General features: G+C 43.7%; 1 protein-coding gene across 9 annotated transcripts in view; it reads left to right on the top strand.

The window, feature by feature from the left end:
- Positions 1-229: 229 nt before the first annotated feature.
- Positions 230-22,652, top strand: part of eif4g3a (eukaryotic translation initiation factor 4 gamma, 3a) — a 57,086-nt gene continuing 34,663 nt past the window's right edge. For 4 of the 9 annotated variants that reach the window (XM_083972664.1, XM_083972665.1, XM_083972668.1 and 1 more), the window contains exons 1-6: positions 230-992; positions 9,062-9,131; positions 12,603-12,767; positions 14,603-14,695; positions 16,538-16,570; positions 20,697-20,717. In XM_083972664.1, coding sequence (XP_083828790.1) covers positions 829-992; positions 9,062-9,131; positions 12,603-12,767; positions 14,603-14,695; positions 16,538-16,570; positions 20,697-20,717 — 546 coding nt within the window. In that variant the 5' untranslated portion in view covers positions 230-828. Of the gene's footprint in view, positions 1,057-9,061; positions 9,132-12,602; positions 12,768-14,602; positions 14,696-16,537; positions 16,571-20,696; positions 20,718-22,652 lie in introns of all 9 variants that reach the window. The other 5 variants (XM_083972670.1, XM_083972672.1, XM_083972666.1 and 2 more) reach the window with 4 other exon arrangements.

Below are 22,652 nucleotides of genomic sequence, written 5' to 3' on the forward strand. Positions count from 1 at the left end.
CGTAATTCTGGTTACAAACCAACCAACAAATACATCAACAAACAGAAACAGGTGACGTGAATGGTAGGTAGATTATGATTATCACTGATTTATGGATGCGAAGCAGCTGCATGAACTCTAGGTGGCGCTACATTCACAGTCCTTGGTATCGTTTGCAGCTGGCGCAGAATACAAGCCTTCAACTATTGGTGTTTATTTACTATGATCCCGTAACTTGTGGACTTCACAGCCACAATTTTCAAAAGTAAAAAACAAAAAACAAAAAACAAAAACCCAATAACAAAAAACAGTGTTTCGTATAAATTATAAACGATTAAAAAAATGCTTCGAATATCTGAATTTGACTGAAGGTTAGTGGATCAGCCGAGCGATTCCGTAACTGGCCGAGAATTGCCGAATCATCTGTCCTGCCCGGACTGCTGGAAGTGGCCGCAACGCCATGTTGGCGAAGTCTCTCATCTCTGTGAGAAAAAAATGATAGAAAACATACTTGTCGAGAAGAAAAGGTAGATCGCCGAGGGAGGCTGAAGATCGTGGCGATTATTTCTTTTGCAAGAAACGAACCGAGCCGGATCCGCAGAGGTTCCGGACGGGCGAGGGAGGCTAAACCTCCCACCGTCCCCATGAATAGCACCGCTGATCCGAACAGCGACTTTCCATGAAAAAAAAGACGTTTGTGTTGCTATTCGAGCTTCGTTATCCCAGTTCGTTAAAGGGATCTGGGGCCTGCTTCAAGAACCTACTACGCTTGCTCTAATGCATGCAAGCTAGGCGTTGTTTGTATCAGTATTTATTAACGTATTGTTTTTATTTGTTGATTTTTTTGCGATGAGTTTACCACCGAAAGTGGTCCCCAAACAAGCCGCTGTCGCAGTTAGCGGACCTGGAAGTGGCCCCTCTCCGTCGAGCCAACTGCGGGCTCCCCTGACCTCCGGGTCCCTGCCGCCGGGAGCCCCAACAGCTCCTCAGCCCGGCGCTGTACCGCCACCTCAGTATCCTTTTGACTTGGGTTACGTGGAAATGGCTTGTGGTTTTATGCAGTTCGCCTCTACTTTTGTGAGTAACACATATTACAGCTTTATTAGTGGTAGATAATAAAGGGCTGGATGCGGGGATGATGGTTTCGTTTGGAGGGAGCTGGGAGGGGAGGGGACAATCAGCTAGCTGAGCATGCTAACGTTAGCCTATGAAGCCGGTTGTCAAAGCTAACGGAAATGTCAGATGTTGTTTCTGGGAGTTGACGCTTCGCTACTACGTCTAGCTGCACCCGTGATTAAAATCGGGTGTCATTTAACTGCAGTGGTATAATATGGTAATGATAAACAAACTGACAGCATTTAGTGCAGGAAAGCTCAATTACCGGCGAGCTATCGGGCTTTCCCCCACCGGTTGCCGGCTTTGTTCAGTTATCGCTGTTGGCTAGCAAGGTGCATTAGCTTCGTTACAGAGCCAGCCTGCTAATTAAAGAGCAGGCTCCGTGGTTAGCACAAGTGCACAAGTCAGTAATTTGCAACGTCGCAGAGCATGGAAAGCATCATGCATTTCACGGTGATGACCGCCGGCTTAATGGGGCTAATGCTAGTCTGCACAAGGCCCAGCTTGTGAGAACTGCACGTTATGTGCAATGTCCCCATTGCACATAATATTAGCCGGTGGAGGGGTGTTTCTGTGCACCTGGACGGGCCTGTCAGTGCCTGGGCCGGCCGGCTCCCTCTGGCCCACATAGCCCGCATTGATTAGCAATAAAAAAAAAAGTAGCTGGTTAGTTTCACGAACCTCTTTACATCTATTTTGACGTTTGCTCTTGTATAAAAGAGGTTTGAAATTGCTTCACTGATCATAATTGTGCTGTTGCCCTCTGCCATCACTCGTAGATCTGTCTCCAAATATTGTACTCTGTGTCAGCATTTCCTGTCATAGCTTCATGCTGTCACTGCCCCATATCACTCCTTTACCTTTGGGTTTGACCAGCATTACTCTACCCTAGTTTTTGGTGGAATGAAGTCACTGGTTATGTCACCTCCTGTTTTATTTACAGCATGGTGGCAGTAGTGTGTGAGAGGATTAGGTTGACGTCTCCTGTCTGTCAGTGGCAGTGGCAGAGGGATGTGTCATTTGTGATCTGACAGCTTCTGTTGTGGCTTAGCTTTGGGGGTGTGAGGATGCCTCAACCTGATTTCCTGCCACCCCTGATCACAGCTGCTCCTGTGTTCCCTGACATCTGCAAGGGGCAGTGAGGAGCTGCTTATGGCAGGTGGCAGTGTGAAACCCCCTTCTCTCCATTACAAGTGTGCTGTGATGCCTTTGCATTTGCGAGTTCGATGAGAACATCAAACAACACAGAAGATAATGGCTCCTTTATCCATTGTGCCGTGCCCTCTTCCGACTCTCCAGGCTTTTTGAAACCACTGTTAAATTTGCTTAGCCTACTTTTAGCTGTGTGATTGCAAGACCCTGTGTCGACTAGTTAAGTACAGAACAGCACGCACTCCATTTACTCAATGAATGTCTTGTGTAAAGGATAGGGATCTATAGCAATAATTTGAATAATGGTAAATATTTCTGTTTTTTAAACTCTTATTTTTTGGTTTCTTGTGATCGCTCTGTCTTGATTAGTGTAACTTAACCATTGCCAAGCCTTAGGGATGATTTTGTGTCACATTATGGGATTTCTGACCCCTTTTTGTGAAATTGTGTCCACTGACACAGTTGGATCAGTGTTCCTGTTAAACCTGTTCCACACATCCATCAGATTGCCATGCAGTGCCCTTGCAATTACTTAACGTAACACATTTTCAAATGTCATTACAAATTAAGAATTAGCCCACCTGTCCAACTTTTATGAAATGAATCACATTCGCTTTGTTGTTGAAAAGTGCTGAAAGGTTGTTCTAAGTATGTGGTATGGCACTTCAGTGACTCTAAAACCATTTAATAGCGTGATATTGAATATGGAATGTCTTTCAGTGTAATAAGATAGGACTTATTGTTTTCATTACATAATCCGTACTGCAGGTGGGGAATTACTTGTAAGAGTGAATTACACTAACATTGAATTAGTCAATTTATAAAAAGAAAATGTAATATCACCCTGCTGGTCGCAGGATCCTGTTTTCTTGACCACAACACTAGACCACACAGCATGTGATCTTCATGTCGGTATGAAAACAGACCGTCTGAAGTGTCACCACTTGTCTGACCTCTCACTCTCCTTAGACTTCAGAGGTCGGGAGAGCAAGGATGCATGTGATTCCTTGTCTGGCCTTGCCCAGTGTATGGGAATTCCCACTCGGGAGGATGTTGGCGTGTGTGATTGTGGAGTCCTGAGATGCACAAGGGTTCAGAGACAGGATGGTGAGGCGTGTAAGTGTATGTATGCAATTGTGAGGAGGGGGGGGGGGGGGGGGGGGGCAGTTTGTTTCTGTTCCTGGTTGCCAGAGAAACAACCGGCGCATGCGTCTGCTGCTGCGCTTGCCAGACAATGGCAGTGCTGCTTAACATTCAGTGCGAGAGGCCAAGGTGGCGCTTCCCACCATCTGCCAACAAAGGCCCAGGTCAGCCAGCCTGCTTCAGCCCTCCCATCTTTCTTTCCATCCCCCCACAGCAGCTCACCTCATCCCACTGCTGGCCCAGCTGAGGAAAAAACCGGGGGCTTTTCCCCCGTTTTCCCTTGCTCCTCTCTCAGGACACCCCCTCGGCTCTCACGGGACATTACTCTCATCTCTTTTTGAAGTGGCTGACTACTTCTGTCTCATAACTTTGCAAACATTTAAAACTTTTATTGTCCTCATGATTTATGTTTCTGTTTGGATACATCTTAGCCAACAAAGCCACAGAAGTGTCATGTAAGCAGTGAGGCAGACATGCACTCAGTCAGTTAGAAGGTGTAGCGACGTCATGCGTGGACCCAGCTGGGAGGTCACAGCACAGTAGTCCTGTATTTCAGGACAGGTGTGTGCAGCCTGCATGAGAAGATATTCTCATGAGTATACTGACTGTGGGATGTTATAAATAAACTGCTGAGTTGTTATGAGCCAGCATGCAGGACTGTTCTTTCCAGAGAGGGAGTGGCCTGTTGAAGAAGACATCCTGCACACTGTTTGAGTTCTGCCAGTGTTGTTTTATCTGAAGAAACATTTACACAATATCACTGATGTGTGTTTTTTTGAATGGGTGCCTGCATTTAGTACAGAATCAGCCTTTTTTTTTTTTTTTTTAAATCTACCCAGTAACTGGTGAAAAAAAAGGCGTTTTCTGATTGTAGTCACTTTGCTTTTAACTTCTCTCACAGCACTTGATATTAATGATGAACTCCGCATTTGGAGTTCTATCCCACCCACACAATGAGCCTGAGTGGAGTTCACAATATTCACAGCTACTTGTCAGGAAGTAGTGCTACAGCTTTTGCCAAAAATGTGTTCATATTTGTGTGAGAGCAAAAACTGATGCTTTGACTTACAAATGCACCAGTGCAATATTGCATGTTCAGTGAGAGGATCCATTTGTCTAAAGACACAGCCAGTCATATCCTTATTTCACCTGCGTCTGACCAAACGCAGTTCAGCAACACTTTAGTCAAACACACTTATTTACAAAGCTTGATTTTCAAAGACTCCTGTAATTTGAAGGAGAGCAGACTCGACCTGTGCAGATTATAAACTTAACATGAGCACAGACTCTCCAATGGATAAGTGAAGCCTCTTCTGAACAGGCCATTTGCATGTGTTTTGGTTTGAGGGCACAAAAATGTTGGCTTCTCCATGTTGGCGTCATGTTTTCGACATGACTTTAATCCATATGAAGTAGCAACTTGAGAGAGGATTTCAACCTGTAAGTGTCAGAAAGGACATATTTTTATGTAATATACATTTTTGGGGTATTTCATTAATTAATTTTTATTATTTATTATTTATTTATTTTGCATTTAAGTCCTTAGAGATACAGACTGACCACAGCTGAAGCAACAATGATTCTGGATGTCTGTAGCCTTGGAATGCATTTTCTTCAAGATTTGGTTTGTAAGAGATGAATCCACCAACCAACTATTGTTCATACTGTAGTGAAAGAGCAGTCTCAGCAACAGCAGGCAGTGAGAGCTTTGTGAGCTCCGCTTTTATCCAACTGTGTGTGTATGTGTGTGTGTGTGTGTTTGAGAGTGAGAGTGTGTGTGTGTGTGTGTGAGAGTGGCCGGTGGGCCAGCAGGGGGAAGGAGGGTTTGTGTCTGCACCATCTGGGCCGTCTCCACTCACTTCCTGTGCCTCCACTCTCAACACTCTGCACTAAGACTTCCAGGTAGACTGCATCATTAAGAAGTGACATGGCAAGCTCCTCTTAGCTTTATTTGAAATGTATATATCATATCTATGTAACCCAGGACCTTTTTGCTGTGGCAAAAAAAAAGCCTGTGTGGAACCATCCGCCTGTGCAAACATCACTATTTGATTTAGGTGTTATTTGTCTACAGAGCAGCTAAGTCAGCAAAAACAGCTCACAGCTCTGACCTGCTCTTGCCTCTTTTTCTTAGATATGTTGAAGTGTTTTGCAGTCAGGGGGACAAGGTTGTTCACTATACAGCTGTTTTCCATTAATTTATTCAGTAATAATACAGATTAAAGTTTACTGAGCTGCGTCATCCTCCCCATCACACCCCTGCTATTTGTAAGGCTGTGCCTCCTCTCTTGTCTCCCCCTTTCTCTCCCTCTCTCACACCCAGCACTTAAGTGGCTTTACAGTAAGCTAATGATGGAAGCGGGAGCAGCAGCAGCTTTTCCCTCCTAAATGTGGCTTACAGGTCACAGTGGGGTCAGGGGACAAGGAGGAGTGGCTGAAGCTACTTTATCATCTCCTCAGTGAACGGGGGGTCAGCATGGGGCACGTTTGAGGCCGGGGCGCCAGATTTAACAGTTTATTAACAACGTATATTGCAACACACCCTGGCCTACCTCAGGAGGTAGTAACCCTGTTTGAAGCAGAAGTGCCTGTGCACAAACCTTTTAATTTCCCCCCAATCTCACTCACTGCGCAGTGCGCACCTTCTCAGAGTATCGCTGTCATACTGTCCAGCTGGATGTTGCGGTTCCACTTCCACTCTCTGAAGCAGTATCCCTGTTGTAAGTCTTTAAGTTGACATTGTGCCTTCCCTCTCTCGTCAAGCAGAAAATTAAATGGAGATCAAACTAATGAATAATGTCTAATTAGCGCGGTCAGCCACTTTCATGGTCGAGCCTGATGCGTGCATGCAGTCGAGCTGTGAAGTGTCTGTGCCCAGCTGGTTACCTGCCTAGTGCCCCCCCCCCCCCCCCCATGGAGGGCTCCACATAAATTCAAAAGGTGTAATCTGGATAAAAATTATCCGGATTTTGAAATCCCTTTTTTGCTATCCAGGATCACGTAATCCGTCTTAATTTTAGAACAGCAGCATGGGCTCACTCAAAATGGACAGTACATTAGTGAAATTGTGAATATTTCGCCATGTGTTTTAAATTCAAACTTCAAATTTCATTAAATTCAGTTTGGGGAAAGGTTTTTCAGTTGTAGAATATTCAAAAGTTAACTTCATTTACTATCACTGTTATGGTTTAAAAATTTGGTGCAAAATATAAATCAATAAATGTATATACTACATTATAAATATTGTTTATTTGATTTAAATCACTTTTTGTTCCTGAAATCCCCCTGAATCCACCCGACTGCTGGGATCAGTATAATCCTGTTTTTTTGGATCAACGTTATCCCGATCCTACTAAACAGTTTTGAACAACACAAACTGAGGGTTTGATCCAGATGAAAACCAAGATTGGATTATGTGATCTAATCTAATCCGATCTCAGAATCCGTTTTTGGTTTTGAACAACCCATTGTCAAGATTTGATCCAATCCATTATCCAAAATCCAGTCGGATTACCTTTGAACAACTGGATGTGATGCTCCATCTCAAGCATCAGCGGTGTCTTCACCACCTCTCAGCAGTCAAGCTTAAAATTGCAAAAAAAAAAAAGCAAAGCAACTTAAACCACAGTGTAGCATCTCTTCATATGTCAGCATGCCATGTTTCACATCTTTGATGTCCAGTTTGCTGGCTAATTATTATGGATGCTCATGTAGCTCCTCATGTTTTGATATCAAAGGACAGATTCCCTTTATCAGCATGTTTTCATGTAGAATGAATTAGCAGAAGGAAAAGAAACCAGACTGGATCAGTTCTCCAGTTAAATGTGTTTCTTAACTGGAAATATGCAGTCAGATAGCACTGCTGGTTTATGGCACAACAACGATCAATCCAATTACATCAGGTGTTCCCTCCTGAAATGACAGAAATCTGCATATGGGCTTTGAGCCATTCAAATAATCTCCTCTTTTTTTCACATTTTGGCTGCTGTTTAAAATGAGATCAAGTCGGCCCAAAGCCCTGGTAGATTTCTGTCTGGTTTCACCTGATCATTCATGAGTTTGCATGTCCTGCCCTCTGCTGCTGCTGCTGCTGCTGCTGCCGCTGACGACGACCCCCGACCTTCAGCCAGGATTGTTCCTGTTGCTCCGGCAGGTTGAGCCCCGGTTTCACCTGACTACGCCTTGTTCCCACAGCTCTGTTTACTAGTGGTCATGTAGAGCAGACAGATCGGGTTGCCTCACTGTTGACACTCCTCCTCCTGTCTCACGCTCCGTCTGTCACTGGCCAGACTGGGGTCAAGAAATATTTGCAAATGATTATTACTATTGTGGCAGCACAAAGTTATTGGTTTTTAGACTGTGAATAATGGAAAAGGCGATCTTTGGAAATGTTCTATGTTGGATTGTTGGCGTACGATTTAACAGAAAGAAGAAATGTAAATGGTCTGATCATAGCGCAGTGTTATTGTACTCCTTTTTACCTAGACTGTCATGTGAGTGTGAAGAGACCGAACCTCTAATTACTCTTAATTTCTCAGTGTGTATACGATGCGAGAGCGAGGATGGACATGTTTTCTTTTCTCCTTTTTTTTTTCTCCTCCAAATTCCCCAGCCATGAAATAGATAATGCTTCCTGCTGTGCTTCTGCTTTCTTGAAACGCAGCCGTCTTTTTTTAAACGGTTCCTTTCTCTCTTTATCCCCCCCCCTCCCTCTTGTGTTGTCGGTTACAAGTGGAGGTGCTGGCAGGGGGCCGAGAGATGACAGCCCCTGCAGGCAAGAGCCGAGTAAAGGAAGAGGGCTTAGGGGAGAGGGAGGGAGGCGTGATTTGGGTGAAAGGAAGAAAGCCAGACGTTCGGTTTCCCTTAAACCATGTGACCAGCCAGTGTGCGAGCGTGTCCTGTCAGAGACAACTGCTTGAGCAGGTTACTAACCGCACAGGGCTTCCCTCTGTGTGGCTCGTACACATTCCCCCTCCTTTTGTCTCCTAACATCTGATTTACGTCTGTAAGAGAAAGTTATCTCCTCTTGTAAGCCTCGCTAAAGCGTGTTAGAGGTTTACTCAATGTCACGTCAAGAGATAATTCTTTAATCTTTTTTTATTGTTCTACTTTGTTGCGGAAGAAATAGTAAATTCCTCCTGAATTGAGTTTCTACCTCGGCTATAACCATGTACGGGGAGAGCAGCAGTTGTCTCGTCTTCAGCTCTGACCGTCCCCCCTCGCCTCCAAGTAGTCCAGAAATCCATTTCACATTTTCCCTTTAACTCTTGCAAAATGGTGAAGGTACATGGTGTACTCTCGGAGATGGGGCATTTAGGGCGGGGTGGTTGGGGGGGAACCTTGAAATTAAACTAGCGAGCTATTGGGGTTTGAGGAAAGCCCTTTGGATCTGAATCAGCTAATGTAACTGCACATAAACAGAGCTGTAGAATAAAAACTGTGTCAGCACAGTTACGTCACCGTTTGCTAAATGGCAAAGTTTCAAAACATAGCAGGCCAAGTTGAGTTATATGTGAAAGTAGGTTTGATGTGGTTCAGTACTTGACGGTGTCTCCTGCATGTATATGAGGGTGTGCTAAGCTGCAAAGCTGTCCAACCCTCATCTAGAGTGGAAACTTATTTACATCTCCAGATGCCCTTTAGAGTCTTTTCCTTAACGCACCTTCACCAGAATCCCACGGGTTCAGCCATCACTGGATGACCGAATCTTCCCCACACAGCCTGGAGTCGCAGTCTACAGCGTGAGTCACTGCATGCAGCCCCCACTCACATACTGTACAGAAATCCACCTGTGCAAACACTGCACTGCACCCATACCACTCCACGTCCACAGTCGGACACAGTTTGAGGACGCAAAAGTTTCAAAAGCTCAACTTGACCAGACACAGACAGTCATGTTGCAGTGTTTTTAGGTCCCACTGCGCACAACAAGTCTAATCTCCAACACTGCCTCTATGGAGGTTTATTATGTTTATGTTTTGGTTGTTTATTTCGATGCCACTGAGCTGCACTGCTTCTTACAAACACATGTTTCTAATATTAAGTCCACGCTCACTGAGATAAATGAGTGGGACAAAATATTAGAAACGCCCCTCTCACAATATATTATGACAGTGTTTTTCAGGCCGGAACGTGTCAGGGAAGTGATTGCAAATAAATTCAGCCCCGAGAAAATATTCACACATGAGATGATTTGTTTTAGCAAGTGCCCCTAATCGCTGAGTGTTTTGTACCACGCAAGATACTCTAACAATGACTTAGACCCTGCCTTCATTCTTTTAATAGTTCATGTTTTGGCTGCACATTGTCTTTTGAGACTGGACAGAAGAAGAATAGTTTACTTGGAAAGTGTAAATTTGAGTCGATTTTACAGCAAATATGAAAATTCCTTTGTGTGTGTGTGTGTGTGTGTGTGTGTGTGTGTGTGTGTGTGTGTGCTTGAAGACGGTGTGATCTGACCGCAGGAGTGCTGCTGTGGACTTTTTGTCACCTCAGGGAGCCTCTGCCTAATTCACTGAATTAATGAACATTTCCCGCATCAGACAACAGTTGTCATTATGATATTGACATAATAATTGTTGGTTTTTATTTGAAGTTTCCTGGAGCGTCGGCATGGGTGTTACGGGCTTACACAGTTAGATTTGGTTACAGCAACAACAAAAAAAACAAAAAAAAAAAGATTAAATTCTGCCTCTGCGCTCTGTCCTCGGCTGAACTTTGAGGCTATTTATCATCTGGTTTGTAGTGACCAGTCCTCTGCTGCACTGTCCTGAGCCATGTCTGCATTTCCCTGCATTTGTTAGAGTGCTTGATAGATGGAGATGTGTGACAACAATGTGTAATGACAATCCTATTGAAAGGCAAAGATACCTCCAGTTCCACTGTTGCAAAATCTTGTAAATGAATGTCTCTTACTAAAGGAAACAGATAAGAATATTGATTTCCTTTTCACTTTGCATTTTATGAACGTTTTTATTTTGTTTTCCTCACACTAAATGAAAGGCGATCACTCAGACGTTTGTGATATTTTAATACCAACATTGTGGCAGTCATTTGTGAGGGAAAATATGTGCTTGTGCGTTTTTTTGTGATCCCCCGTGGTGCTTTTATGTCGATAATACCACCATTTGTAAGGATAGCAGCAGTATTACCTTAGATCTGCCGCTTTGATTATCGAACGGCAGAGAGGCGACGTTGCCGGCGATAACATTTCTGGATTGGTGGTTGTAGCTATGAGTCGCACAAAGAGAGTCAGTGTGCGCTGGACGACGGGCCGTTTAGCTTGTGAGCACGTTTATCTGCTGTGCTACAACAGCACTGGAAACATTGAAGGTTTTATGAGATTTTGTAGCTCTGGAGTTTCATTTTTCAGGGTGGGGGGGGGGGGGTTACTGGTTAGGCTGCAACAATGATGACACTGGTGGAAATAAAGCCTGCGCATGGCATGAAACAGGTTTTTTTTTTCTTTTTGTAAAGAGGATGCTGGGTTTGCGCCCCCATCAACCCCCTCCACCCTCCCCCTCATTTCTCCTCATGTACAGCCGCTATACAGCCGCTTACCTCCCCTCCCCCATCCCATCACTCTGTATGTCCTCGGAATCAGTCACTTGCCTGAAGCGGAGCAGGCTCCTCCCATGGCAACAGCAGCTAGATTAGTTGCTTTATCCCAGGTCATCTGAGGGAAGTGGGCCACACGGAGAAGATGGTGAAATGATCACATCGCTCCTATAGAAGCAGCGCACAATGATGCATGTAGTACCAGTAGATGCAAATCATAAAACGCTGCTGGGAGGGTTTAAAAAAAACAAATCTAAGTGTAGGGAGGTGTCTTTAAAGCTCTTCTGGCCAGGTTCTGTTAGGAGAGGAAAGAGGTGGTTTGGCTGAGCTCTCCAGGCTGTCACAGTGTCTGCCTCCTGCTTTCTTCCTGCAGTATCCTCTCCTCTCCTCTCTCAGTCCCTGGTGTGTCAGGCTGCTGCAGCAACAAGCAGCACCTGCAGCGGTGCCAGGCTGCCAGGCTGCCAGGCTGCCAGCCCACAGCTGCAGCAGCCAGAGCCCATCCTGCCACACCACCACAGGCTAAGAGCTGAGTCAAATCTCATCTTTGCCTCTCGCATTGCTCACATGACTGGTGCCTACCCCACCGCCACCCGTACCCCCCCCCAGCCCCCCCCCCCCCCCCCTCCCCGTTCGTAGGCCTATATATCCAGATCATGACTCAGTTGTATCAGGTGCGCTATAGTATATAGTGCCGAAGCAGAAGCAGGAAGTAACGGCGCCATGGGTCCTCAAATCGAAAAAAAGTCTCCATACAAATGAACGGGAGTCCAAGTTTTATTTTGTGATCCGTTTGAATTGTGCCATGAGAAAAAAATATGTCCTCTACCTGTTTAAAACATGACGTTTCATGCTGAGAAATCAGCAGTTTGTTGTAAACCTATTGTAAAATAAAATTCCAAAGAGTCCGTAACCAGAAAGACTCCAGGTGGCGTAGGTGACGTCACCAAATGCCGCCCTTTCCCGTGTCAGTTGGTGACGTATTTTTTGTGGGACACCAGATTTGTAGTCCTAGAGCGGTCGTCACACAAAATACATTCTTCTGTTGTCGTTTTACGATAAACTGCTGATTTCTCTTCATGAAACGTGATGTTTTAAACAGGTAGAGGTCATATTTTTTTCTCATGGCACAATTCAAACGGATCACAAAATAAAACTTGGACTCCCGTTCATTTGTATGGAGACTTTTTTCGAATTGAGGACCCATGGCGCCGTTACTTCCTGCTTCCGCTTCGGCACTCTATAGATCACAGCTGAAGGGGATGCAGTATCATTACCTGACCCAGTTTTGGCCATATGAGGCTCAGACATCCTTGCACGGCATAGTTTGGCCCAGCAGGCTGCAGGAGAGGCCAGAGCCCAGGCCAGAGCCCAGGCCAGAGCCCAGGCCAGAGCCCGGTCCTCAGCCAAGTGCAGCAGCCTCCAACACCCATGCACAGCTCAGGTCTTTACCTCTGCACACACACAGGGACAGGGGCTAATCCTGGAGTGCTTAATTTACATTCCTTAGCAGGAGGGAGGACTAATGACCTGTGGAAGCCTGCCAGTGCTGTTCCTCTTCCACATCAGTGTGTGTGTGTATGTGTGTTTGTGTGCATAAATCTGACGTAATATAGCATTTTGTTTATCTGTCTATCCTGGTTGTTTATGTGACACAGGTACCCAGGCATGCTGGTCCTTATTCTGCTCACGACATCACAAAGGGACACCCCAACCTGGCCGGTACGCCGCCTGGCCACGCCCACTCCCCGGCGCTCTCTCAGGTATCAGTACCCACAGCTTCCCCATATCGCTACCCTAAGGGCTGGGAGGCAGGCGGAGGGGTGAGTCTGCTACTGTGTCCGCCGTCATCCTCTCTGCACGTTGATGTTTGCTCTGTCCATTTGTCTCTTTCTGTTTCATGACTTGTGTCAGGGCTGGGCAACACTTACTACGTTACTATTGGTTTATCATTTCCCAGTATAAATACACCATGACACATTTTCACCACAGGATACGCTAAATTGAAGAAACACTTGAGATTATCTTTTACATTTTTAGGATCTCTTGTAGAATTTTTGGATGTGAAAAACTTAAATTTTGACAATTTGTTTTGAGAAAATCTTTATATATTTGTTGCAAGATAGATAGATAGATAGATAGATAGATAGATAGATAGATAGATAGATAGATAGATAGATAGATAGATAGATAGATAGATAGATAGAAGCCTTATTGTCATTGAAAAAAAGAATACAACAAAATTACCAGTGGCCAGTGTCATAAACAAATATAAACAAAATAACATACACAACAAGACTGGCCAACAGGAATTAATAAATTAATAAAAAATAGAAATATGGACTGGCCCCATATCTCCTACCCCTAACATGTATTATGTCTTCTCCTACATCAGCTTTCTTCATGTTTTATTTTCCTTTTTTTATCATCTCCCACACTTGTCCTCAACAACAATAGGCTCTGTGCTTGACTGTGTTGTTTTACATGCAATTCAGATAGTGATGTGATTTTAAACTAGGGTCAAATTCTTGAGCAATTCCTGTGCACCACTGCCCGCAGACGAGCATATACTGCATATACATACATCTAGTGTATTCTATATGGACTCCATCTGTAATCCTGATAAGGGTCAGGCGGGGTCAAACCAAGCATACATGTGGCAAAGTGGAGATAAACAGGTTGTGGAGCCTATGGCAGGGCTGACTCATACATGTACAGACTCATGCATATGACTGAGGCGCTGTCAGACATTGAACATATGCTTTCTAATTAATTATGGCTTGTCATTTGATATTAAATGATGTTATCAAGTACAAACCCCCTGCCACCGAACCTTCTCTGCTGCGTCGGCTGCTGTATTCCCAGAAGGAAGACTACACTGTCAGTGTTATTGGTTAAACAATCCAAACTAATCAGCTGTTAGTCACGCCACAGCCATTTCACCATGAGGTCATGGACATTTGCTCAACGTGACTTCAGGTATATGGGTCTGTCATTACGCAGACCTATAAAAGTCTCCAGCTGAAAGAGGTTTAATGAAAAAAAGAAAAAGCCACAGCGGCATTAATGTCACATTTTGAAGCGTTGGCTGTGATGGTTAGACCTACATTCTACCTCTCAGTCTAACTGCTGCTTGTGGACCTGGCATGGGAGACTGCCTGGCTGCTCCCATTTCCAAGCATGTTGCTCTGTGACTCAGCCTCTCTGGAAGTATGCGACTGCGCTCGCGAGGAATCTAGATGTTCCTCTTTACCATTACAGCCTAATGGCCCACTGCCTCACCCTAAAGCAGCTCTAGGCTCTCTACAGCTTTCTATAAATAGTCTGCCAGCGCAAACTGAAATTATCACAACCAGATCAGCAGCGGCTCGAGGAAGAGGAAGAGTAACTATCTGTTTAAAACCCACTCCTGCCGAGCCCCACTGCACACCAGATGAAGAATAAAAGTCCTTGCGGGTACCAATTATCTTTGCGCAGTACATAAACCCCAATTGAAAACCTTTTCTCCTAGCAGCATCCAGAGTAAGTTAGTGTTGTGATGTCTGGTGTATTGTTGAGGAATTTTACAGATTGCCCCTAAAGGTGTTAAACGATGAAATGACCATTTAACAAACCTTCTCCCTCTCCTGTCCATCTTTCTTATTTCTTCTTTCGACAGTCTCCGTACAACCCTGGACAAAATGCTGGCTCCGCCCCTCTAGTGTACTCTCCCCAGACACAGCCAATAAATGCACAGCCACAGAGTCGCCCGGTGAGTGTCCCTCTGCTCGTAGATTCTCAGCGCGACCACCTCGGAGAACCCAAACAGTTTGCGGTCTACTGCGGCTGTTACTGAAATTGTGGAGGTTTCATTAACTCAGTGACGGAGGGTCTTATGTTTAGTCGCCACAATGAGCCGCACAAGGCACTGAAGCAGTTTAACGTAGTATTTATTTATGGAAGTCTCCTTCATTGTTTCCTCAGAGGCTGGTTGTGGGTGGTGGTACTGTATCATTGCAATTTTACATTACAGTCTACACCGGTGTAATTTTCTCCCATCCGTCTCTCCCTTCACTTAACCTCCATCTGAAATAGTCTTGTACATTTATACCAGAATATGTAGCCTGTAATTATTGAGAGCAGAAATAGTAATAGGTCTACTGATGAAGAGGCTGGACCTTCCTCAGACATCATGTGACAATTGTATTAGTCTGGGGTTAATTTGGGTTTAAATTGGGCTTCACTACCAGATGTTTTGTTCTACCAGTATATAGTTTAGTGTAGCAGTTTTAAACATTTTGGCAAGTTCACCAAATTGCCATAATCCCTATAGTCCTAGGAGTAGGTTTATTACCTTTAATTATGGGTGCATGTTGTTTAGAGATGTGAGCTGCTCAGCTAACACAATGGAGGTGAACGGTACTGGTCCCCTGTCCCTCATCAAACTCATCAAATACATAATCCAACAACTCCACAACACTCTCATGGACAAGTTGTGACCTGCACATTCACCACGCTATGAGATAATAATGTAACTTTACAAGACAGAGTTATTTTTGAGACAAATGCATAGGCAGAACTGAATTCCAGGCACGGCTGTTGGGTGGAGGGATTTCAAAGCGCGGGTAGTTCCGAGTATTTGCTTTGTGTGTTGTATACATGATTATCTCATAGCGTGGTGAATGTGCAGGTCACATGGAGGTGTTGGATTGTGTATTTGATGAGTTTTAAGGGACAGGGGACAATGTACCATTACCTCCGTTGTGTTAGCTGAGCAGCTCACGTCTCTGCCCCGCCGATCTCAAAACAACATGCACCGACAATTAAAGGTAATAATAAACCTACCCGTATGAATGTAGGGATTATGGCAATAGGCGAATTTGCCAAAATGTTGAACTATCCCTTTAACATGAGTAACACGTTAACACCTTTGCGAGAAATCTCCCCAGCCTTGTAAGACGTGTCCAAATATTATTACATTGACTTTTCCCGCATTCTCAGAATACATTCTTTATAGAGGAATGCCCCAATCACATTTTTCACAGATACTGTAAGCTATGAGTGAGATTGGCTGACCCAGGGTCAATACTGATTTGTGTGTGTGTGTGTGTGTCTACTGATCACATATTGCTTATGCAAATAGGTCAGTGATGATTTGTGGATGATCAATCGGGGCATCCCTACTTGTTTTAGCAATATGTATGAATCATGCCTGGTTCCATCCTCAGTCAAACTGTACACATACAGAAAGGAAGTCGCGTACAGGATGATACAATGGGAAGGTTTGCCACATAGGACACTGGGAATTATTTTAATATCTTAAACACTTTGTATTTCGGTATCTGCATTGTTGTTGTGTAAATCCAGTCTATCTGGTGCTCAAAGTGGAAATGACAAGCCGTTATTTACAAATGCACACTCTGACTCCGGTCTGTGCTGCATCCTGCGCCGTGTGTTTAAGGCTTTGGTGCTCTGTGGTTGTTGTACTGTATTTTCAAGCATCTGCCTCCATCACTCATCTTATATCTGTGTCTCTCTTATGCTCTTTCTTTCTCCCCGCTTTGCCATCACTGCTTCAATCTCCTTGCTGGACCTCTCCTCCCTCCCCCACCAGTTTGCCACGGGCCCTCGACCAACCCACCATCAGGTAATTTACCCCCGCTCAACGCCCCTCCCGCTTCCCCTTTTCGCAATATCATCATCATCATCATCAGCCAACCAGTTTGCTGATACCTGCCAGCTAAGAGCTGTTTGTGGTGCATCTGCTGCTCTTTTAAAAAAAAGTCTCAGATTTGAAAGCTGACAAGTCATGGATACAGCTGAAGAGCTTTTTGGTCGTCAGGGTTTTCTGAGAGTTGTTGCAGCTGAATCAATATAATCAGCTGCTTCCCTCTGGGTGTGTTTTTTCTCTCTATAAATGTTTATTTTTATGGCCAGATTGATCTTGTGTAATTACAAAGAAATATCTGTCAGTGGAGCAGGTGACCCGCTTGCATTGGGTGTATCCTGACTGGTGATTTTCACAGCCTTGCTTCCTCATGATTTACAATATTCATATACAGCAGAGGAAAATAAGTATTGAACGCGTCAACATTTTTCTCAGTAAATACATAGTATATGACTAATCAGGTAATTAACATGAAATTTTCACCAGATGTTGGTAACAACCCAAGTAATCCACTTCAGACAAACCATAAATGTCATAAATTAAGTTATGTGTAGAAGTGAAATGACACAGGGAATAAATATTGAACGCATGAAGAAAAAGAGGAGGTGCAAAAAGGAATGGAAAGCCAAGAAAGCAGATGGAAGCTGTCAGTATTAGTGCAAACTATCAGTGCAAATGAGCTGGTTTAGTCCTAATTGATGCCTATAAAAAGGCTGCTCATTACCAAGGTGTCACACAAGAAGCATGTCATGATGGGTAAAAGCAAAGAGCTCTTCACAACCTTATGTTGAAAAACGTACTGAGGGCACTGGTGACGGACGTGTTTCTAAACTTCTGAATGCACCGTTATCCGGAAGTGAAAAGAACATAAACCGGCTACGACCAGGAGCTCCTGCAAGATTTCTGCCAGAGTCAGAAGAACACTCAGAGGAGTTGTCCAGCAGCCAGTGAGCAGAAAGCTTTAGAGAGATGTGGAGTTAGCAGGTACAGTTGTCTAAAAGAAAAACAATGAGTAATTCACTCAACCGCCATGGCCTCTATGCAATACTTATTTTCCCTGCTGTATGTTTTTGGATTATAAGGGATTTTTACATGTATCACTGACTTAGATTTATTTCTCACTTCATGTCGTCTCACATTTTCACACACACACACACACACTGTCGACAGCCAGGCACAACACTGTGTATTCTGTGCTTTAAGCACAGGAACCAGTCAATCTGTGGTTGTAAACCAAAAGAAATGGGAATAATTGGCTTATTGAGTCCGGGAGCTGTCATGCACTTGCATCTTAGCACACTCAATCAGCTGAGCAGCCATTAATAAAGTGGTGTGTGTGTGTGTGTGTGCCAGTAAGGCCGGACACACCAAAGGGCCCTTCTGTGCAGCAGACTGTTGTTTCGATAAAGCAAAGAAAAAAGACATTATGTGGCGTCAGCACTGGGCTTCCAGGATGTTTTGCTGAATTGTTTTATGTGTGAAAATAGAAATAGGGACATTGTTATTTTTGTGCATGCAAAGCTAAATCTGTCCAAGTTTTTCCAGTGGTAACACTGTCTTGAGACCAGGCTTTCTTTTTTTCCAGTAATTACACCAACTAATTAATTGTTTATTTGTTGTGTAAGATGACAACTTCATGGACAAAAGTTGTGATTATTTCTTACTGCTGATTGAAGAGAGCTGTATTAAGGCATGTCAGAGTAGAAGATGAAGTTGTAGCAGCCAGTGGTCATGCTCCACTGTAGGAACAACGACATGGACGGCTTCCAGACACTGTTTGTTTGCATTCATGTCTGACGCTTCACTTGTATAAATGACACTGAAACCTGTCAGGCAGCTGACGCTTGGTGAATCAGTGTCAATAGATTATGAGGGGCCAGTTAATGTGTTCATGTCTGGTGGTGTACTATTTATGATGCTGTTTGTATGTTACCTTGTGAATGCCAAGAGTCTGGGACATCGGGCCCATGTGACTTCCTGTTATCTGTGTGTTGTGTTGTGTTGATTCATGCTGTAATGATTCACACGGCTTCCCTCCTCCAAGACTGTGTCATCACCCCGGTCCCCTCCATGGCCCTATGTGCCACTTGTTGTCTAACATCCTCATCTTCTGGATGCTTCTGTGGACAAATTTTCACCAGACTATTAATAGTATGGTGTCAAAGTGTGTCGGGTGTGTTTTGCTGGCATTCTCTGGCTGTCACAAACTGGCGCTGGGATCTCTTGTGCCACCACGGAAGTGGAGTCAGAAAGCAGATGTAGCTGAACAGTGGGCTTTTATACCGCCAGAGAAAACCGCCATTGTCTCCATGAAACACACTCAATGCACAGTAAAAGGCTGCATAGAGATCAGAAAATTAATTCATCTGGCCAAAAACATAAGTCTGTCTTCTAACAAGCAGCATCATTATTTCACTTTTTTTTTATTCCCCCACTTATCAGTGTAACGGACTTATTTGGATTACAGACACAGCTTCTGTGTGTGTGTGTGTGTGTGTGTTAGAGGGAGTGAGTGTGAGCGAGTGTGTGAACCCAAAGGTCACCGCCAGTGGAAATTACAGTTACCACAAAAACAAACAACACTTGCTTTCTCCAGAGAGTTCCTGGGAGTGTAAATGACTCTATTAATCTTAATTTTACTTGCGTGTGTGTGTTTGCTGTGTTGGCGATGAGTGGAGGAAATGGCATGCAATAGTAAAACCCTTGAATAGATTTTTTTTATTTTATGGTTGCCACTTTAACTGACACCCCACAGGGTATGAGTGGTTCATTTCATTTTATTTCCTCCTTTGACCAACATTTTATATCCAAAGTGCTGGATAACACGAAGTAGGAGACCTTGTTTGTTTCAAGTGACAGGAATTATCTGGCCAGCATCAGTTCACACAAGCCTGTTACTTAAACATCAACCCATAAAAGGAGACAAAAGGTATTCACAGTAAACACTGTCATTTTCTTTATCGTAAGTAGGGATGTCACGATTACTTGTTTTCACAATTAATCGTGGTATTAAACGCCACAATTAATTAATCGTTAAGATTTTTAAATACCGTCACTTCCCAAAAAAGATTGTCAGAATCATATCGGCAGATGAACACCAAAATAAAGGTGCATGCTCAGATACTGGTCCATTTAACTAAAGTAACATTGAATTGGTAGGAATTTAAATGTTAGTGTGTCATTTGTATTTAAAAAAACAACAAAACAAAACAAAAAACGATTAAAATAAACGTAAACATTTGGTATTGATGACAATTTATGGCCTGATTATTCCAAACATTTCCCCTGGGGGTTGATAATTGGTCATACTGTATATTAATAGATACTTGAAATATTTTGTGTAAACAATTAGTAATGTAATTATATTTTGACTATATTCGATTTTACACATTCATAGTGTTGTGAAATTAATTAATGCAGAATAATCGTGATAATCGTAACACAGTGATTATTTCTCTGACAATAATCGTACTAAAAGAATGTATAATTGTGACATCCCTAGTCGTAAATATTGCACAAGCAAAAAAAACAAAACAAAACAGATACTGGAGCAGTGAGGTGACAGTGACACCTATGAGTTGTCTTATGGCTCACCCCGGCCGGCGCCATGTGTGTTGCTAAGTTAGCGCCGTAGGTGACAGCCAGGGGAAACACCGATCTGGCAGAAAGAGAGCTGGACGGGCAGATCGGCCCCGGCTGCTCAGTGTGAGAGAAGAAAACGCTTCCTGTTTGGATGAAGGAGCTTTATGTGCATGTGGGTATGTGTGCATGTTATGTTGGGGGTGGCACATGGCCACAAGTCAAATGCTGATGTGACATTTTGACTGTGACTTTTTCAGCTCGTCCCACTGTAATACCACCCACTGACTGACAAAACCAACACTCACAGTCTTGAGTTTCTTTAGCGTTGTGTACGGAGCGTGTCGCTCTGCACCAGTCACTGTGTCAGGTAGATGGAGCTAATTGAATAGTTTCCTGCCGTCATTTGTGTGTGTGTGTGTGTGTAGGGGGGGGGTGAATGATGCTTGTTTTTGTATTGGGGCTTCAGTCTCACCAGTGCAGTCTCCCATTGGCTTTTCTCTCTTTCCTGCTTTCACTACTCAAGGGAGGATTCAGGCCCATCCAGGTAACATTAACCTCTGTGTTCAGAGTCTCTCAGACTGACCTGCATGGCATGATGAGGATCATCCTGAAATGATCCCATCCCTCCCAACTTTTAACCCCCCACCACCGCCTTCATTTTCAACACAGTGTATGCTCAGTAGAGACCTCCTTTATCATCATTTTATTCCCACATCTTGACTTTTCTTATCCTGTACCGGATCATTACTCAATTTTTCAGTCCATAATTTCATTTCTTTTTGCTTCATCCATCACTCATCTTTAATAAGCTTGCGCAATGCGATCAACTGCATGCATAACAAAAGAGATGCCGAATGTTTTTCCTCAAGATAAGTGTTTTTAGTTTCTTTTTTTTTCTGTCCATGTGATAAAGTGTTTGCTACATGCTATGTCTGTTATTTTGTAGATCCCCTCAGGACTTATTTTGTTGTCAGAAAGTGCACTCGTTTTAAGTCCAAGTGACTGAACACATTTCTGGTTGACAGCGTTGAAAAGATCTTCTGTCTGTCGACTCGTATTTCTGGCCATGCCAGTGAGTTTCACTGACACCGTCTTCAGGTAGCTGCTAATGAACGGTTTCCTGGTCATTTCCCAGATATCCGCGGGGCTGTTTACAATAAAGCCGTTGAACCTGATTTATTATGTTAAAGGTGATTTCCCTGCGGGGTATTTTTAGATGGTTTTCTACAGCATTGTTTATTCTGCTCTCCTCCACTGGAGCAGACGGTGATCTGGTCTTCCCCAACCTGAGCCTTTTGCTGTTTGGAAGTCGGTCACAGCTGCCGGCAGTGGCCTCTCTTCAGGGCCCCGCACCCGGATAGATTCCTGCATTAAATTTTATGTGCTGTCGAAACACAAAACCCCGTCAAACATTAGACTTTTAATTGATTGAGACATAGTCGGCATAGACGTCATTCCAGCTGCGGCAGCTACAGTATATTTCCTTCACTCTCACTGCTCTGCGAGGCACAAGAAGAGGTCATATTGCTGCCTGATGAACACAACACAAACATGCCATGTGTGACTTTTAAGTACAACGTTGGCCAAGTTGCTCAGGCACAAAGAGAGGTATTTGAAGCTATTCAGCAGGCCAAGAGCTTTTATTTTTTACAGCTGTGGAGTCTGGTACAGCTTATTGACAAAAGCACTCCAGAGTCTTTTGTTGCTTATCAAACTAAAGGAAATGTGTTAGTTTCTCTTATTGAACGCCTAAATAGTAATCACCCACATTCAAAAGACATAAAAACCCAGTGACCCACAGACAAATGACATTAAGCTACTAGTGTCAGAGCGTGTGTCAGATGTTAGTTGTTAGTCAGGAGATTCATTACTGAAACTTAAAGGAATGGTTGGAATTGTAGATTAACTGAAGATCAAAAAAGGTGAAACAGTTAACCAAACAAAAGTGAAGTAAATGTAGATAAATCTGCTTTTGTTTGCTTATCTTTAAATGCAGCTACACTCTGCTTCTTCAGTCATATGTTGGGTGACACAAGAAGATCCCACCCCAACAGTGCAGTTGTGTAACCAGGCTCCATTCAACCTGAACCCACTGAACACTTGAGCCCTTTTTAATGTGCACCTTCCTCACACCTTCATTAGGCTCATAATCTTGTACAAGCGCCTGTGATTGAAAAAGAAATTGAATGAAGAAATGAGACAGTCTACTATTCAGCACACTGATTACAATACTGTGCCATGTCTCGCCTGTATTGGCTATTTAGCTTCATATGAATTATAATCATGCTTTTAAAGCTTTAGTTGGCTTGATTAGATGATTGTGGGGGAGATATTTAAACAGGAAAGGTTCGCTCTTAATCTAAAATCCAAATGAGAAGGTTAGTAAAGCGTTTTATGGGAGAATAAAAAGGTAGTAAGGGTGTACACATCTGTTGGAAAATCATTCAGCAGTGTATCCCTCTGAGTGGCTGCAATGTGA

This window comes from Trachurus trachurus (genome assembly GCF_905171665.1).
Source record: "Trachurus trachurus genome assembly, chromosome: 5".
NCBI classification, from domain to species: Eukaryota; Metazoa; Chordata; class Actinopteri; order Carangiformes; family Carangidae; genus Trachurus; species Trachurus trachurus.